The sequence below is a fragment of the Myodes glareolus genome, chromosome 8 (genome assembly GCF_982192425.1).
Source record: "Myodes glareolus chromosome 8, mMyoGla1.1, whole genome shotgun sequence".
Lineage (NCBI taxonomy): Eukaryota > Metazoa > Chordata > Mammalia > Rodentia > Cricetidae > Myodes > Myodes glareolus.
Window position 1 is genome coordinate 1,185,168 of NC_142033.1, and position 16,816 is coordinate 1,201,983.

Here is a 16,816-nt window from a genome sequence, read left to right on the forward strand (position 1 = left end):
ATGAACAAACTAAAATAACAATCAAGGAAGATTCCTGGCACCAACATTGGGCTTCGACAGGCAAGAGTATACACAATGCACCCACACCTACCTGAATATACAATACATTAGTACAGGCATGCATACATACATGCACAGGGAAAAAGAAAAATTAGCAGATGAAAACCAGAAAAGCTGTTATAAAGACAGGAAAACAGCACACTAATTCCTACAGTTAGCCTCCATTTTGTTTTGTTTTGTTTTATTTTGTTTTTTCCAGACAGGGTTTCTCTGTGTAACTGTTCTAGGTGTCCTCGAACTTGCTCTTATAGACCAGGCTGGTCTCGAACTCAGAGAGCTGCCCGCTGCTGCCTCCTGAATGCTGTGGTGCCTGAGCCACCACCGCTCAGTTTTGGCCTCCATTTTAAAGAAAAAAAATATTTATTAGCCCAAAGTGGTGGCACACATCTGTAATCTCAGTAATTATGAGGTAGAAGAGAGGAGTAAATTTAATCCTCTTTCTCTCTTCCCATAGGAGCATGTTTTGTTTACAGAGATATTTTGTGGTCACCGTGAAGGGGAGATTAAAAGGGGTGCTAGCTTTTAGGTCTATGATAAGGGTGCTGGAAAATATAACACTTAAGAGAGATCCCCCAGAAAAAAAAGGCCAGCTCCAAATAATAATGCTGAAGCTGAAAAATCCTGTTCTAGCGATTGTTAGTTCTTGATTTATGGTAGAAACAATCGTTAAGACCTCATTTTACCTGAAGAACTCAGATAGGGCGGGTGCTGACGTGAGCGTCTGAAGGTCACTTATTCAGCCGTAGCTCTTCCTTCACCTTAGTCTGTGGACCACAGCAAGGGAGAAAGGACAGGGAACTGAACAGGACTTAGAACCAAAAACCTAGAGACAAAGAATCAAAGTAAAAAAAAAAAGTATTTTTGCTATTTGAATTGAATAATTCTTTTTGATGGTCATTTGGATTGGTTAGGTATCAGAGTCCATTTTGAGGAATAGCTATGTATTCAAAGCTACAATAAAGAAATTAAGCAATTAAGTTACATTTTTCTACAACTCAAAATACCATTTGAATACCTAAAATTTGCTTTACTTTTGAGAAGTAATAACCTAATGAGTGCTTAATACTTTTGTTTCAGTAAGAGCAAACACCGGGCTAGAGATGTTTTGGAGGTTAAGAGCACTGGCTGCTCTTCCAGAGGTCCTGAGTTTAATTCTCGGTAACCACATGGTGGTTCACAACCATCCATGAGATCTGGTGTCCTCTTCAGTCATGCAGGCATACACGCAGGCAAAACACTGTATAAATAAATAAATAGAAAAAAATAAATCTAAAAAAGAACAAATGCCTTAATGATTTAAAATTTTTATTACTGTGTGCATGTATATGGTATGCAACATGGACGTCTGAGAACAACCCTGAGCAGTCAGTCCTCTCCCCCCACCTTTTCAGAAATGAACTTAGATGTCAGGTTTTCATGGACTTTGCTCTTAACCAGTTAAGCCATTTTATCAGCTGTTTTTGCTTTTTTGCTTATGACATATTCACTTTATTTTTATTTGTATCAATGTTTTGCCTGCATGTATATATGTATGTGCACCTCCGGCATGCCTAAGGCCTGAGGAGGTCTGTAGAACAGAGGTCAAGACATCAAGTCTCCTGGAACAGTGGTTAATGATGGCTGTGAAACCCCATGTGAGTGCAGGGGACAAACCTGGGTTCTCTGCAAAAAGTTAGGGCTTCTGACTGCTGAGCTACCCCTCAAGTTCACGTTTGCTTTTAATTTCCTCTTTATGATGTTAAATAACAAAGATCTACTTTAGAGCTAGAATTCATTTATTTATAATTTAGGTGTTTTGAGAACTATTCTCAGGCTGCTAAACTGTTAAAGAATAATTAATTATTAAGGTATACATTAAAATGGTACCTGACTATAATTACTCTGTGGTGCGGGAGAATTGTCTGTATTCTGTCAATCATGTATTTTAATAAAACACTGATTGGCCAGGCAGGAAGTATAGGTGGGAAAACCAGACAGGAAGTAGAGATGGAGCAAAGAGAACGGGAGTATTCTGGGAAGCAGGAAGCTCCCTCCGCCATTCCTGCTCAGACCACAGGAGAGGCAACATGTGAGCTGCCACGCTGAGAAAGGTACTGAGCTGTGTGGCTAACATAGATAACAATAATGGATTAATATAAGTTACAAGGACTAATAAGAAGCCTGACCTAATGGGCCAATCAGTTTATAATCTTATGGAGTCCTGTGTGTGAATTCTCTTTGGGGCATGCCAGCTGTGGGGTACCGGGCGGGACAGATACCCCAACAAACCGGCCCTCATGTTACTTACGGCGCCCAACGTGGGGCACCAGATAATGGCAAATCAATCCCACACCAGTTAGGTTTTAAAGGGGTATTTATTTTGGGGGGGGGGTAAAACTTACATACACACAAACCGTCAGGAAAGGAGCCTAGCTGCTGGAGCAGGAGCCGGAACCAAGAGAGGCCGAACCGAGACTTGCGGCTCTTTTTAAAAGAGAAATATACCACGCCCCAGTGGGCTGGTATTTCAGCGGCTATTGGCTTAAGGAGCGGAAGGCGCTCCCGCAGCATTGTGGGCTCATACTTCAGCGACTATTGGCTGAAGGAGCGGAAGGTACTCCCGCAGCAACTCTGCAAACCATATGGCAATATGTATATATGTATTTGTATATATGTATATCATGTATGTATACATATATGATAGAAGAACTTTGAAGGTATACATAATGTCCTGTGTTTTTATCCAAGGATAATGTTTACTTTGTGAAACTTTAATCTGTGCACTCTCCTGCAAATATGGTATAGTTTTAAAGATAGGTCCCCTTTTGGCAGTGGTACACATGTACAACACTGGACTTGGAAGGCTGAGGAAACAGATCCATGTGGGCCCAAAAATGTGAGTCTACTCTACCTTGTTTGAAGGTCAGAGAGTTTAAGCTTGCTCAGAGTTGTTGACAACAAGTGTGGTTACACAGCCTGACCTAGGGTGTGGTTACTTGGTGTTATGAACATTAAGATGGCCCATAGAGGTAGAGCCTACAGAATATGCTTTTTGTGAAAATGAGACTCATCTACTTCAGGAGGATGAAGGGCATCAAAGAGGCTCTTTATGGAGTTTGTTAGCCATCTGGGCAAGAAACAGCTCTTGCAGGGACTGCTTGATGCTAGGCTGTATGGACTGGACACGCAGGACCCACAGAAAAATGACTGAAGTTGTCTAAAGGTGAGAAGGTCCTTCGGGGTTCCTGTTTCATGAAAGAGTCTGCCAGACATTCTGCAGGACACAAGAGAAAGTGACTGACAAACTGCCAATAGATTAAAGTCTTTCAAGTTTTCTGCTTCATGAAAAAAGTCTGCTGTATACTATGGGCCAAGAGGCAGAAGATGGATTACCCAATGTTACAGAAAAATTTTGGGTGACTGTCCAGGCAGCGCGATGTCTTTGTCTATTCTAGAGTTTTGGAAGTCGCTTACAATACACTTCCTGTTAACTTAGGTAATATATCTCCTTCTGGTGTCTTTGATGGAGTTTAAGAATAGTTATAGTTTTCCTTAATTATAAAAAAGTAGATATAAATAATTCTTGCTTGATACCTATTTTGTTATATGTAATTTTACTATGTTAAAGTTAAGACCTTTTTATTTAGACACAAAAGGGGAGATGATGTGGGAATTCCCTTCTGTATGCGCTGTTTTATTACCATTGGTTAATAAAGAAACTGTTTCAGCCAATAGCTTAGTAAAGCCAGGCAGGAAACCCAAAAAGAGACACAGAAAGTAGATGAAGTCAATGAGACACCAGCTGCTAGCCAGAACCTTACCGGTAGGCCACAACCTTATGGTGATTCCGTTTAATAAAAATAGGTTAATTTAAGATATAAGAGTTAGCTAGAAATATGCCTAAGCTATCGGCCAAACAATATTGTAATTAATAGTTTCTGTGTTATTATTTGGGTCGGGGTGGCCGGGAAATGAACGAGCAGTCTCCACCCACAAGGTTTGACTTAGGGAATAGCTGCCTTTAGGACACTTGGTCTAGGGTGGGTTCATTGCCTAAACAAAAGAATGTTTTTCTTGGAGGCTGGAGAGATGGATCAGAGGTTAAGAGCACTGACTGCTCTTCCAGAGGTCCTGAGTTCAAATCCCAGCAACCACATGGTGGCTCACAACCATATGTAATGAGATCTGGTGCCCTCTTCTGGCCTGCAGGCATACATGGAAGCTGAACACAGTGTACATAATAAATAAATAAATCTTTTTTAAAAAGTTTTTTTTTTTTTTTTTTAAAATGCCTTGATGTTTCAAGTATTGGAGCTAATAACTGTTCTGGTTGTCCTTTGTACCATATTAAAGCAGTCAAAAGTGCATGGAAATTAAACATGAGTGAACTCAGAAAAAGAATTCAGCATTCAGAATTTGTTGAGTTGCCCTGCTACTATGGTGTGTCTCTGTGATTTTTTTTTTAAGAGAATGTTTGAAATTCTTTTATTTATTTATTTATTTATTTATTTATTATGTATACAGTTTTCTGTCTGTGTGTATGTCTGTAGGCCAGAAGAGGGCAGCAGACCTCATTACAGATGGTTGTGAGCCACCATGTGGTTGCCGGGAATTGAACTCAGGATCTTTGGAAGAGCAGGCAATGCTCTTAACCACTGAGCCATCTCTCCAGCCCCCTCTGTGATTCTTATTTCTGTTCCTCCTCCTAACTTTTCTAATTCTCACGCCCCTACCCTGAAATGTACAAACCTGCCATGGGTAGGACCATGGCAAAAGTCACCCCAAAAAGATGGCTCCCGACAGAGATTGCCACTCTTAGGGCAGCTAGGCCTGCAGAGCAAGATATTGTCTTAAAAAAAAAATTACCTTTAGTTTAGCAATCTTACAATCTGCTGGAAAAAAATATATATTCAGATGAGAAAATATTTGCTATATTTCTCAAAAACTAGGGATTTTGTTTCTCTAAGACTAAATCATTCTAATGACTATAGCAACAAATAATTGTGACTTTTAAATGTTAAAAACAAGATACTGCTTGATGAGCTTTGCTCTGCTCATCAAAAAGAAGAAAAACTATGTTTTCTGATAGCAGTAAACTAATGAGAAAGGGGGCACTACATACCAAATAACCCATGTCTTTCATACTAGTCATTCTCAAAAGTGCTGAAAATCGTAACAGAAATTGCCCTATACTCATTAAATACAAAAACAATTTATAAAACACATCAGAATTTTATTGCTTGAGGAATACAGCATATGAAATCACAAGAACATCAAAATGAAAAGTCACTAGGCTTCAAACATATAATACATTATCAGATGCAGTAAAATATTAATCAACCTGAAGTCTGCATCAGAAAAAAAGTATGGAAAAATATCTAAATTGTTTGAGAAACATACACTTAAAACAAAGTAAAAGAATGTTACAGTACAAATTAGAGTAGCCAACAGTGACTAACTTATTTTTGCAGACTAAACTACCTACCTTTGGTACTTAACCTTTTTGAAAAAACGATTCCTTCTAGTTTTTTCCAAACACTTCATGGGCATATCCATGAAATACCTTAAAATAACTTCAACATAAAGCATTCAGCAAAATTACTATCCTTTTTACTACCTTTTCTGTTATACTGGGGAAGTATATCTATCTGATAAATGCATAACAATATTTCCCTTTTTCTAAAACAGAAAAATATGAATATTAAGAAATCTAATACTTATAAACTCTACTTAGCTCTCCAATTAAAATTAAAACCGTGGCAGCTAGAATCTCTTCTGGGGCTTGGTGAATACAGAAATCTAAGTGACTTGGCAACTGACATAGGAACTTAATGACTTCCTTAGATGGCATTGTTTTGTTTCCAAACACAAGCAATACACCACTTCTCCAAACACACTGTGTCCCTCTCACAAACACTATCGCACTTTAGTCACTGAAATCAAATTCAAGCTGCTCCCTTTTAACAAGCAAGTTAACACTTCATACAGGGCTGGTCAGTTATGACACTTTTTAATTAAACGCAAAACTTTAAAGCCACTCAATTTTGAGGGGGATGGTGTCATCAAGAATTAGCACTGGACTCTTAAGGTCACCTAGTCAAGAAAATGTAAATGTTATGCTAAAACCAAACAATACGTAAACTACATGTTAAATAATATTTTTAAAGCCCTCTTTCATAGCAAACATGTTCATTAGTTTTCATTTATTTCCCCTAGCAAGTCTGAATATCCATGAGCCTCAGTTAAACCAACGGAACCCAAGCAACAGTTTCATAAGTCTTACCTATAGACTTTGTTGTAGACTCAAATGACAAACACGAACTAAGCAAGTAATACTATGAACAATTACCAAACTGGAGTGAAACAATAAGAATCACAACAATCTTCAAGATTAGCCAGTTTCTGAAATGGCATAGTGTAGCTCAGGATAAATTATACTATAATAAAACTAGTCTTTACTGTTACACAAAACAATAACAAAATCAAAAACATAACTCACCAAATTTATACAGCTATTAGTGAATACATTTCCTTTCTAGTTTTGAATATCTTATTTGAGTTTTTCTCTTAGCAAGTATATTTATCTGAGCATATATAATTGTTGCCTGCATATATACTCACTTTAAAAGACAAAAAAAAATTTAGATACTATAGAGAACTGAATTTTTTTCGCTGACCTGATTCAACGTATTCTGCATCACACCATGCCCCATCTCAATATAAAACTCAATTTTAGTTCAGTTAAAAGGGCAGAGAAAATGCAAATACAAATTAAGACATTTGTGTAAATTTCACTGTATTTTTATAAACCTGACATTTTCTATAATACTGTTTATAGACCAAATAAAGGGTTCACACTGCTCATAGATTCCAGAAACACCATTACAAATTCAAAGCTGATGTTATATTGAACCTTAAATTTTCAATGTTGAAAGAGACAGTTTTACATGTATAGCACAGCAGTTGAAACCTGACAGCAGACGTCTCTAGAATACCAACGGTAAGTCCAAGATGCATACACAATTACAGATAAGCATTTCTTCCACTGTTTTCTTATAGAGGACACAGAAGCCGAGATGGTGAATTTCAGATATCATCATCATCTTCTTCATCTTGAGAAGATCCTGCCTGATTGGATGCGCTGGCTGAGGCTGCAGCAAGCTGGGCTTGTTGGGCGGCTTGCTGCATTTGAAGCCATTCCTGTTGGGCCAATTCTGCTTGTTGCTGTCTAGCCTGAGAATTAAAAACATAAAAGCAAGTGTACACATTTTGGTTAAGTGTAAAGTAAAGTAACTAACAGACTTACTCAACAAATGTAGATAGATATTTTCCAAGTACTATGTAATTATGACATACCTAGAAAACAAGAACTCTTAATATTTTTAGTTCAACTGAAAAAACTGAAAAGGGACCGGAGAGATGGCCCAACAGTTAAAAGCACTGGTTGCTCTTCCAGAGGATCTGGGTTTGATTCTTAGCACTCACATGGCAGATCACAACAATCTGTTAAGGGATCCAACATCTTTTTCTGGCCTCTGCAGGCAACGTACACATGTGATATACATTGCATGCAGGCAAAACACCCATGCACATAAATACATATTAAAAAAAAAAAAACTGATAGAGCCAGGAGGTGGTAGCACGTGGTAATCCCAGCACTTGGGAGGCAGAAGCAGGCAGATCTGAGTTCAAGGCCAGCTTGATCTATAGAATGAGTTTCAGGACAGCCAGGGCTACAAAAAACAAACAAAACCTTGGTGGTGGTGGATCACATTAGTTGCTTTTCAGCCCTTTTTACAGTGTTTTTCTTTCCCTTCAATTATAATTTTCATATAAACATAATTTGTGGTGTAAAAGGTCTCCAGTACCATAGTGAATACAACAGTCGTGCTGGTATTTTCTACTGAGTTCCTATAATTCTCTACCCTCATGCTTCAAAAGAAACCTAAAACATAAAATATTTCTCAAATGAATACTATACTTTTACATTTTCAATGTTTTTATATTTTGTCTACTTGAAATTTCCTAATTTTCACTTACTGATGAAACTGTACCCTTACTTAAAAGTCAAACCAAAATACTGTTTTCTCTTTCCTGCCTAAGTCAAGGTGTTTTCAGGAGAGAGAATTAACACTAGTTCTGGGAACTAATTTAAACAATAAAAAAAAAAAACAAACAAAACTAATAACAGGCAACTGAAAAAACAAAAGAATACTAAGACACTAGGCAGATGCCAATGACAAGCAGTGGTCTCCAATCTAATCTGGGAACAAAGAGTGGAACATTTAAACCTTTTGTTTGGAGGAACAATCAGGTGGAACTAAACTCAGATCTCTGAAGAACAGATATATTTGCTAAAGTATGAAAGCATGGAGAACCCACCTATGGTGCGGGAGAATTGTTTGTATTCTGTCAATCATGTTTTAAATAAACGCTGATTGGCCTGGCAGAATGTATAAGTGGGTCAACCAGACAGGAAGTAGAGGCGGGGTGATGAGAACAGGAGTAGTCTGGGGAACAGGAAGCTCCCTCCGCATTCCTGCCCAGATCACCGAGAAACAAGATGTAATCTGCCCGGCTGAGAAAGGTACCGAGCTGTGTGGCTAGCATAGATAAGAACAATGGGTTAATATAAGCTACAAGAGCTAATAAGTAGTCTGAGCTAATGGGCCAAACAGTTTTATAACTTATGGAGATCTCTGTGTGATTTTCTTTGGGGCTTGCCAGCTGTGAAGTATTGGGTGGGACAGAAACCCCAACAAGCCGGCCCCTTCATGTTACACACCTATGGAGACCAACACCCAAGAAGGGTGTAGGCTGGTTCTGTAACAGAAAATGCATACTAGAATCAGTTCCTACTATAAGACAAACTGACGCAGTCAGCAGTGTTTCTGGACACTGGGTGTGAAGGCACATATTTACAGTCCCAGAACTGGAAGACAGAGGCAGCCTAGTCTACAAGTAACTGTTCCTGGATTGGTCAAAGGAACTGGAAGAGGAAAGAAAAGATGTAGGCCTGTTTACTTACACTAGCCCCTATTGGCAGTAGAATACAATGAGGACTTCAGATAGCAAAGCTGATGTACTTTGTACATATGTACACAGTACAATGGTCTTCCCACACATAATTTCAGTTGTGATTTCTGTTACCTGGGATCAATCAAATACTAAATGGAAAATTCCAGAAATAAGGAAGCAAGTACCTTTACTTGCTGAGCCGTCTTGCCAACCCGTTATATAATCCTCACAGATTCTTATGAGGATTAAATGAGCTAAAATATACAAATTGCTAAGGAATATTATTAACAAATATTAAACTCAATATATAACGAAAAACATTTTTCTTATTAGTTTATTTTCTAAGATTTATTATTTTAATTATGTATGTGTGTGTGTCTGCTGGGGATATGTACATGAGTATTGGTACGCTCAAAGACCAAAGGTGTTGGATATCCTTGGAGCCTCCCAATGTGAGTACTGGGATCCAAACTCAGGTCCTCTGGAATAGTATACATTCTTAACCCAAACTCTTTCTCGCCTACTTTAATAAATGCTATTTGTATCTTGTGCCTGACAATGTTTAAGGCTCAAATGCAGTGAGGTTTGATGGCATAATTTCTATTACCTCAGTAGTTGGGGGACTGAGTCAGAAGGACTGTAAATTCAAAACCAGCTTGGGATACAGATCAATGCCTTGCTACACAGAAAATGTTAGACTTTCCTTGTATCCACTCAATAAAATTGAGTAGCGGCCAGGCAGTGGTGGTGGTGGTCTTTAATCCCAGCATTTGGGAGGCAGAGGCAGGTGAATCTCTAAGTTCAAGGGCAGCCTGGTCTACATATAGAGATCCAGGAGGACAGCCAGGGCTGTACAGAGAAACCCTGCCTCAAAAAACAAAAACAAAACAACAACAATAGTGGTGTGGGAGAATTGTCTGTATTCTGTCAATCATGTTTTAAATAAATGCTGATCGGCCAGGCAGGAGGTGTAGGTGGGAAAACCAGACAGGAAGTGGAAATGATGCAAGGAGAGCAGGAGAATTCTGGGGGGAAGGAAGCTGATTCCTCCCACTCCTGCCCAGACCACCGAAGCAACAGGATGTAAGCTGCCCCACTGAAAAAGGTACTGTGCCACATGGCTAAAATAGATCAGAAAAATGGGTTAATCAAGATGTGAGAGTTAGCTAATAAGTAGCCTGACCTAATGGGCCAATCAGCATTATAACTTACGGAGTCCTTTGTGTGATTTTTCTCTGGGACTAAACAGCTGGGGGGCTGGGCAGGACAGAAATACAAACAAGCAGGCCCCCTCATGTTACACAATAGAAAGAGAAAATGGAAAGGAAACTGGTTGTTGCAATCATTTACATGAACTAGAGTCAAACTGGCCAAGTTCTAAACATCAGACTCAGTAATAAGCAATAAGCTGGAGAAAGAATCCTCTAGATATGTTGATTTATGAAGTGATTTTCAAAAACCCCCTGACTTTGGTAAATTGCCAACGAAAATAATATAAAGCACACTACTTACTTTTGCAAACAATTCCTGTTGCTGTCTCAATAGCTCTTCTTCAGGAATGCCAAGGTTTTCCAAACGAGAGCTGGCCTTTCTTCTTTTTAACGCTACTGTCTTGCATTCTTGTAAGACTTCTTTTACTTCACTGATGTAAGAGCCAAAGCCCAAACTTTCTAGTGCTGCAGAAATGAAAGAATGAAAGGTAAAAAAAATATAGCTTTCCCTCATTCATGTAACATTTACTTTTCTATGTTAGTTTCCTGTTGAGAGACAGTTGTTTAGCAACTGTCTGGTTAACTAAGACAAAATATTTTTTATCAACCATTTTTGTTCTTAATTCTGTGTGTGTGTGATTTGTACACGTGAGTGTAGTGCCCATAGAGGCCAGGTTGAGAGCACAGTACTCCCCAGGAGCTGGGGTTAAAGGCATCTTATGAGTGTGTGAAAAACCCAAGTCCTTCAGCAAGAACGGCACCATGCTCTTAACCTTTGAGCTATCTCTCTAGCCCCGTATTTACCTACTTCCTTAATATTTGGCTAGAGGCTGGTTAAAAGCTAATGGTACATTTCAAGGCACAGGTTTTTATTTTTCCCTCTTTAACTTTTAAAATTTCTTAGAAGAACATATGGTTTGAGAAAGAAAAATATCTTTCCTATGCCACTTATTAATAGTCAAGCATCATTAAGTCTGTCCGTTTCTTAAAGAATACAAAAAAGGCAAATATTTGGAATTTACAGGTTAATGACATAGTTTGTCCCATTAAAAAAATAGGGTAGGACACATATTCATTAAATTACAGAAAGTAGGATGAAAAATAATAAAGCTAACTAAATTCTGATATTTTATAAATTTATTTGGTGATAAAATTAATTCCTAACTACACTTTACAAAAGTGCATCAGAATGCTTAATTTGTTCTAATAAGATAAAGCCAGGTAGCAACTGAGTGATTAAAATGGCCTGAAATAAGGTATAGTTAATTAACTTTATAACTAAAAACCCAAACTTCAATATGAAAACCTTTTAAAAACGTGTATTAACAAAAAGCAGGGGCTGGAGAGATGGCTCAGTGGGTAAGAGCACTGGCTGCTCTTCCAGAAGACCATGGATTCAATTCCCAGCACCGACATGATAGCTCACAACTGTCTGTAACTTCAGTTTCAGGTGCTCCGACACCCTCACACAGACATACCTGCAGGCAAAACACATAAAATAAAAATAAATAAAACACACACACGGGGGGGGGGGTAAAAAAATGTGTATTATATGTATGTATCTTCTGTTCCTAAATAATCAATGCAGACAGAAAATCTTTTTTTTTTTTTTTTTTTTTTGAGACAGGGTTTCACTTTGGCTGGCCTGGAACTCACCTGCTTCTGCCTCTCACAGAAAAACAATATGAAAAGGTTGTATCTATCATAATTCTACCAGTTTTCCAGAGTTACTCAGTAAGGATATACTTCAAACACCTAGAACAAAAGAAAAATTTCTCCAATGTGCAGGGCTGGTGCACGCCTTTAATTCCAGCACAGGAGGCAGAGGCAGACTGAGCTCTGAGTTCCAGGCCAGCCTGGTCTTGAAAAACAAAAACAAAACAAAAAAAACACCAAAAACCTTAACATTACACTAATTGGAGCAAAACTACTTTTTATTTGTTTGGTTGTTTTTTGAGACAGGGTTTCTCTGTGTAACAGTCATAGCTGTCCTGGAACTAGTCCTTGTAGACCAGGCTGGCTACACAGAGATCCACCTGCCTCAAGGTGAAAACCACCACCACCTGGCTGCACTGGTTTTTTAGCAGCATGTGTGCCTGTGTGAGGCTGTCAGCGTGTGTGGTCCCTTAGAACTGGAGCCACAGACAGTTGTGAGCCACTGTGCAGGTGCTGGGAAATGAACCCAAGTCCTCTGGAAGAGCAATCAGTGTTCTTAACCGCCGAGCCATCTCTCCAGCCCCTTTTATATTCTTATTGGCAACATTACAAGAAAAAGGTCAATTTATGAGTGCCAACAGGTCGATTCACAGGTTTTTAACATCAGTAGATTGCCATCATCACAGAAAATAGTTTTTCACTGTAACTTTCTGAGTCATGCATTAAACCAAAGTTAGTGTATTCCAGAGTTGCACTATTTAGCATATTGTTTGCTATGGCTGCACTTTTATTCAATCATCTTGTCAATCAGAACTCTAAATATATCCTAGAAAAAAATGAACTTTTCCCAAGAAGACAGGTTGCGTTATTAGATTCTTGGAACAATCCTCATTTTCCTGGTACAAACAAATGTTTAGGCAGATCCTATTGAAATCCTCTGCAGTTTCCATTAAAAGACTGATGCTTTATGAGGAGTCAAAGACAATTTTGGCTATTTGTTTGATAATCTGCTCAAAGACTTAGGAAAACAATCACATATACAACATAAAAATAAAAAAAAAAAAACCAGACAACTTGGCTTCCATTTTTCTTACCACTCAGCAATCAAACCAGCAATTTAAAAAACAAACAAACAAACAAACAAAAAAACCCAACCAGTTTCAAGAATCAAATTGGGTGGGTTGGGAATACAATTCTGTAGTACAATGCTTGCCTAGCACATATAAAGCCCTAAATTTAAAACACACACACACACACACACACACACACACACACACACACACACACACACACACGAATCAAATAAATGCTTGGCGGTGGTGGCACACGCCTTTAACCCCAGTACTCAGGAGGCAGAGGCAGGCAGATCTCTGTGAGTTCAAGGCCAGCCTGGTCTACAGAGCTAGTTCCAGGACAGCTAGAACTGTTACACGGAGAAACCCTGTCTTGAAAAAAGAAAAGAATCAAATAAGCGGCAGGGAATGGTGGTTACAGCAAGCCCATAATCTCAGAACTCAAGAGAAAAGAGAATGTATAAAACCAGGCTGGGCTACACAGTAAGATCCTGTTAGCATCTTGCTTCTCCTTACCCTGAACTGAAATAGCAGAGTACATGTGTATGTAACATACTTATGTATACACATACGATATCATGGCTAAGCGAGCAGCTCTAAGAGACAACCACAGCACAGCAGGGTGTGCTTTACATCCTACCTTCAGCACAGGGTAAAAGGCTCAAAAAGGAGTCACTATCTTTTTGTCAATCCTGATAGTGGAAAAATATAAGTTACTGCCTCAGACTGGATGCAACTTTCTCTTAGGAGTTCATGAAAAGCCAGAGAGTATTTCCCCTCAAAATTGCCAAAAGTGTTGTCTCCCTTCCCGCGACCATCAAAAACACAGTTTCCCAAATCCCTACTACAAATATTTTCCAAGATAAGGAAGAAACTGTTGAGACGTTTAGAAATGCTTTTCAATAAAACCCTATAACACACACACACCACACATCCAATGGGAACAGCACAAGGAAAGGACAGAGAGTCTGCTAGTGTGTGTCAGATACAGTTCAAGGCCCAGTACTGGAAGAGGTGTGGGTGTCCTTGTCACCTTTTGCATAGCTTTTGGTACAAGCTTTTCAACATTTTCTAAGAATAAAACAATCAAAAGTTAGAGGAAGTCTAAAAGAAAAAAATGTGGCATTTTGCCTTTTTCTTACAGAAAGCTTTGGTAACATGGTGATGATTGTTTTATCAATTTTTAAAGCAAAAACAGGCTCCCTTTTTGGAAAGCAATAAACTTTACAACACTGAACCCTCAAGTTAATATGTGTGTGTGTGTGTGTGCGCGCGCGCGCGCGCGTGTATTAATTCCATACTGGTAATCAAACCCAGGACCCATGATCGCCAGGTAAACGATACACCACTGACCTACATCCACAGTCCAAGAGTTTTTTTTCTATTTGTGTGTTCAAAATGAATCTTTCCTCTACACTGGTAAAAAAGGGTCAAGTGAGGAAGAGGTGCTCTCTGACTCAACGCATGCTTGACGTTCTGTCTAAAATTTAACTTTCCCAGAGAGAACCTTTAGGCTCCTTTCTCACCTGTTATTATCCAAGTTAAACTGTAGGCAGTCAACTCTTGTTGCTTTAAGACCTGACTGCAAACGGTACTAGTTAGGTATTGAGGATGTTTGCTGACCCTAATGTTTGCATTCTTTATTTACACTAGCTGGATGAAAAATGTCAGAAAAATGCTACATAGGTATTTTCTTAAGGTGCAAGCTGTCTCTATGCCTTTTTGACTTCTTCATTACAGGACTTACTAATGACACGAAGCGGTTATGCTATCTATCAGCAAGACCTCCCCCCTGGACCGTCATTTCAACAAAGTTCCACACAAATGACTTACCTTGTATGACGTGCTCTGGGGAAATCGTCTTCTTTTCCGACTTGTTGCAAATCTCATTGGCCTCCGAAGATATAAGGTGGATGAATTCAGTGCAGCAGTTCACGACCAGCTCTCGGGCGTCGTTGGCCACCCGGACGTTAGGGAGAGTCTCTTTGATCATCTTATTTATAGCAGCTCTGGGGATAGTGAGATCATCATCGTTGCCAGACGAGGAAGCCATCGTACCTTCCTGTCTTTCAGGCCTCAACTTTTAAACTCCTTGACTCTGGTCCACCACTCCGCGAAGATTTCAGGCTGCCCTCGGGCAGGGACGTCGGGGTCGGGGAAGCTCGGAAACGAGGAAGAGGTGGGTTCGAGGGCCGAGAACGCCCACTGTGTGGGAGATTCTAGTGTGCGTCTGAAGGGAAGGTCGGGGTGCCGAGGGCTCCGGGACTGCCCTCCAGTACCGGCTCACACGGACCTGGACGGCACGGGAGCCCTGCCGGCCGCAGGCCCGGGCGCACACCCACAGGCCCGGCTCTACAGAGCCGGAGCCCCCGCGGCCGCCGCCACCAGCAGCGGTTGCCGCCGCCTCGGCCAAACCATCCTTTGGGCACCCGCGCCGCCGCCTCACAACATGTCTGCCGAGGCCGCCGGAGAACCAAGGCGAACGGGGCCGAGCACAGCCAGAGCCGCGGCAGCCGCCGGGGCCGGAGCAGCTGCGGAAGCCGGAGCGGCGCTAACGGTGGTCTCGCTACAGGCCAGGAAGGAGGCTTGCCGCAAGCTGATCCCAGCACGCTTTGCGCCGCCGGAAGTCTCCCCCCCCAGGTCCCACCCTCCCTCCTCCACGGATTTCCGGGTGTGCTCCCCGCCCTGCCCCCACGAGGCGGGCGGGAGGCGGGAACCGCGGTGCTTCGGGTGCTCCCGGTGCTCAGCCCGCAGCTTCCGCCCGGCGTTTCTGCGGTCAGGCCCTAGGGGAGCTCGCTGGCCCTGTGCAGGGCTGCGTGGGCAGAAGAGCCACCGAGGGCCACGTGGCGGAGGAGCCCTGGTCGTGACCACAGAACTTCCTTTTCCTCCTTCCCTTCACTTAGGGCACTGAGTGACAGGAGCTCTGAATGGGACTCGGGGCAAGCAGATCCTGTGTGTGATCGGAGGAGGGATTTTTATAACTAACAGCGTTCAGATCAGAGCTCCCTGTTCTCATTTATGAGGAAGAAATGAAACTTTCAGAAAAGTGGCTCTCGGTAACTAGGAGCCAGTAGTCAGATCCAATATAGTGGATTGTCTCAAGCAACTTCTTTCCAGGGTGGTTGTAACTAACTAGTGCCAGGTTCATTACAGAAGTTGCATTATTAATAAATATATATACTAAAACTCACAGTCGGGCATAGTTGCGCACGCCTTCAATCCCAGTACTCTGGAGGTAGAGGCAGGCAGATCTCTGGGAGTTCAAGGCCAACCTGGTCAACCTGGTCCAGGACAACCAGGACTGTTAAACAGAGAAACCCTGTCTCCGAAAACCATAAAACGAAAAAGTCGCATACTGTCACATTAGTGAATAGTGGAATGTTGTAATTTTTAAAAGGACTAAGCCATTAAATGCATGTGTGCAGTTCAGTTCACCGTATTCTTTGTTGATAGACTGGCAGGTGGGATGTTGGCAATATTCTCTTAAGGTGTTTGGTTTCCAGGAGACCCTCACTGTCAGCCGCTCTCTCCCACCCACTCTATTAGACCTACTTTCACCAGGGAGCTTGAACAACAGCCTTGAGTAATGTTTTCATCCAACATTTTCTCCAAGATGTTTGCTGGAAAGTGTAGATTCTTCATTATCAATGCTAATTAACTTAATCTTTGATATACAGAGTACATATTTTTTTTCTTCAAAATAAGTGAAACTTGGTTCAGATGTATCACCTTTATGAAGTATTGTTTACTGTTTGTTTAAAAGATTTATTATATTGTCTACATTTATTTGGGCCTTAATTTATCAGTATAAAAAGGCTA

At 40.5% G+C, this 16,816-nt stretch overlaps 1 protein-coding gene across 1 annotated transcript; it reads right to left on the reverse strand.

Annotated features, from left to right (window-relative positions):
• Positions 1–5,251: 5,251 nt before the first annotated feature.
• Dr1 (down-regulator of transcription 1) lies at positions 5,252–15,591 on the reverse strand. Its single transcript, XM_048447044.3, has 3 exons — positions 14,831–15,591; positions 10,570–10,733; positions 5,252–7,272 (listed from the first exon to the last, which is right to left on the reverse strand). The coding sequence occupies exons 1-3, from the start codon at positions 15,048–15,050 to the stop codon at positions 7,126–7,128; spliced, it is 531 nt and encodes a 176-aa protein (XP_048303001.1). The 5' UTR covers positions 15,051–15,591; the 3' UTR covers positions 5,252–7,125.
• Between the last annotated feature and the right edge of the window lie 1,225 nt (positions 15,592–16,816).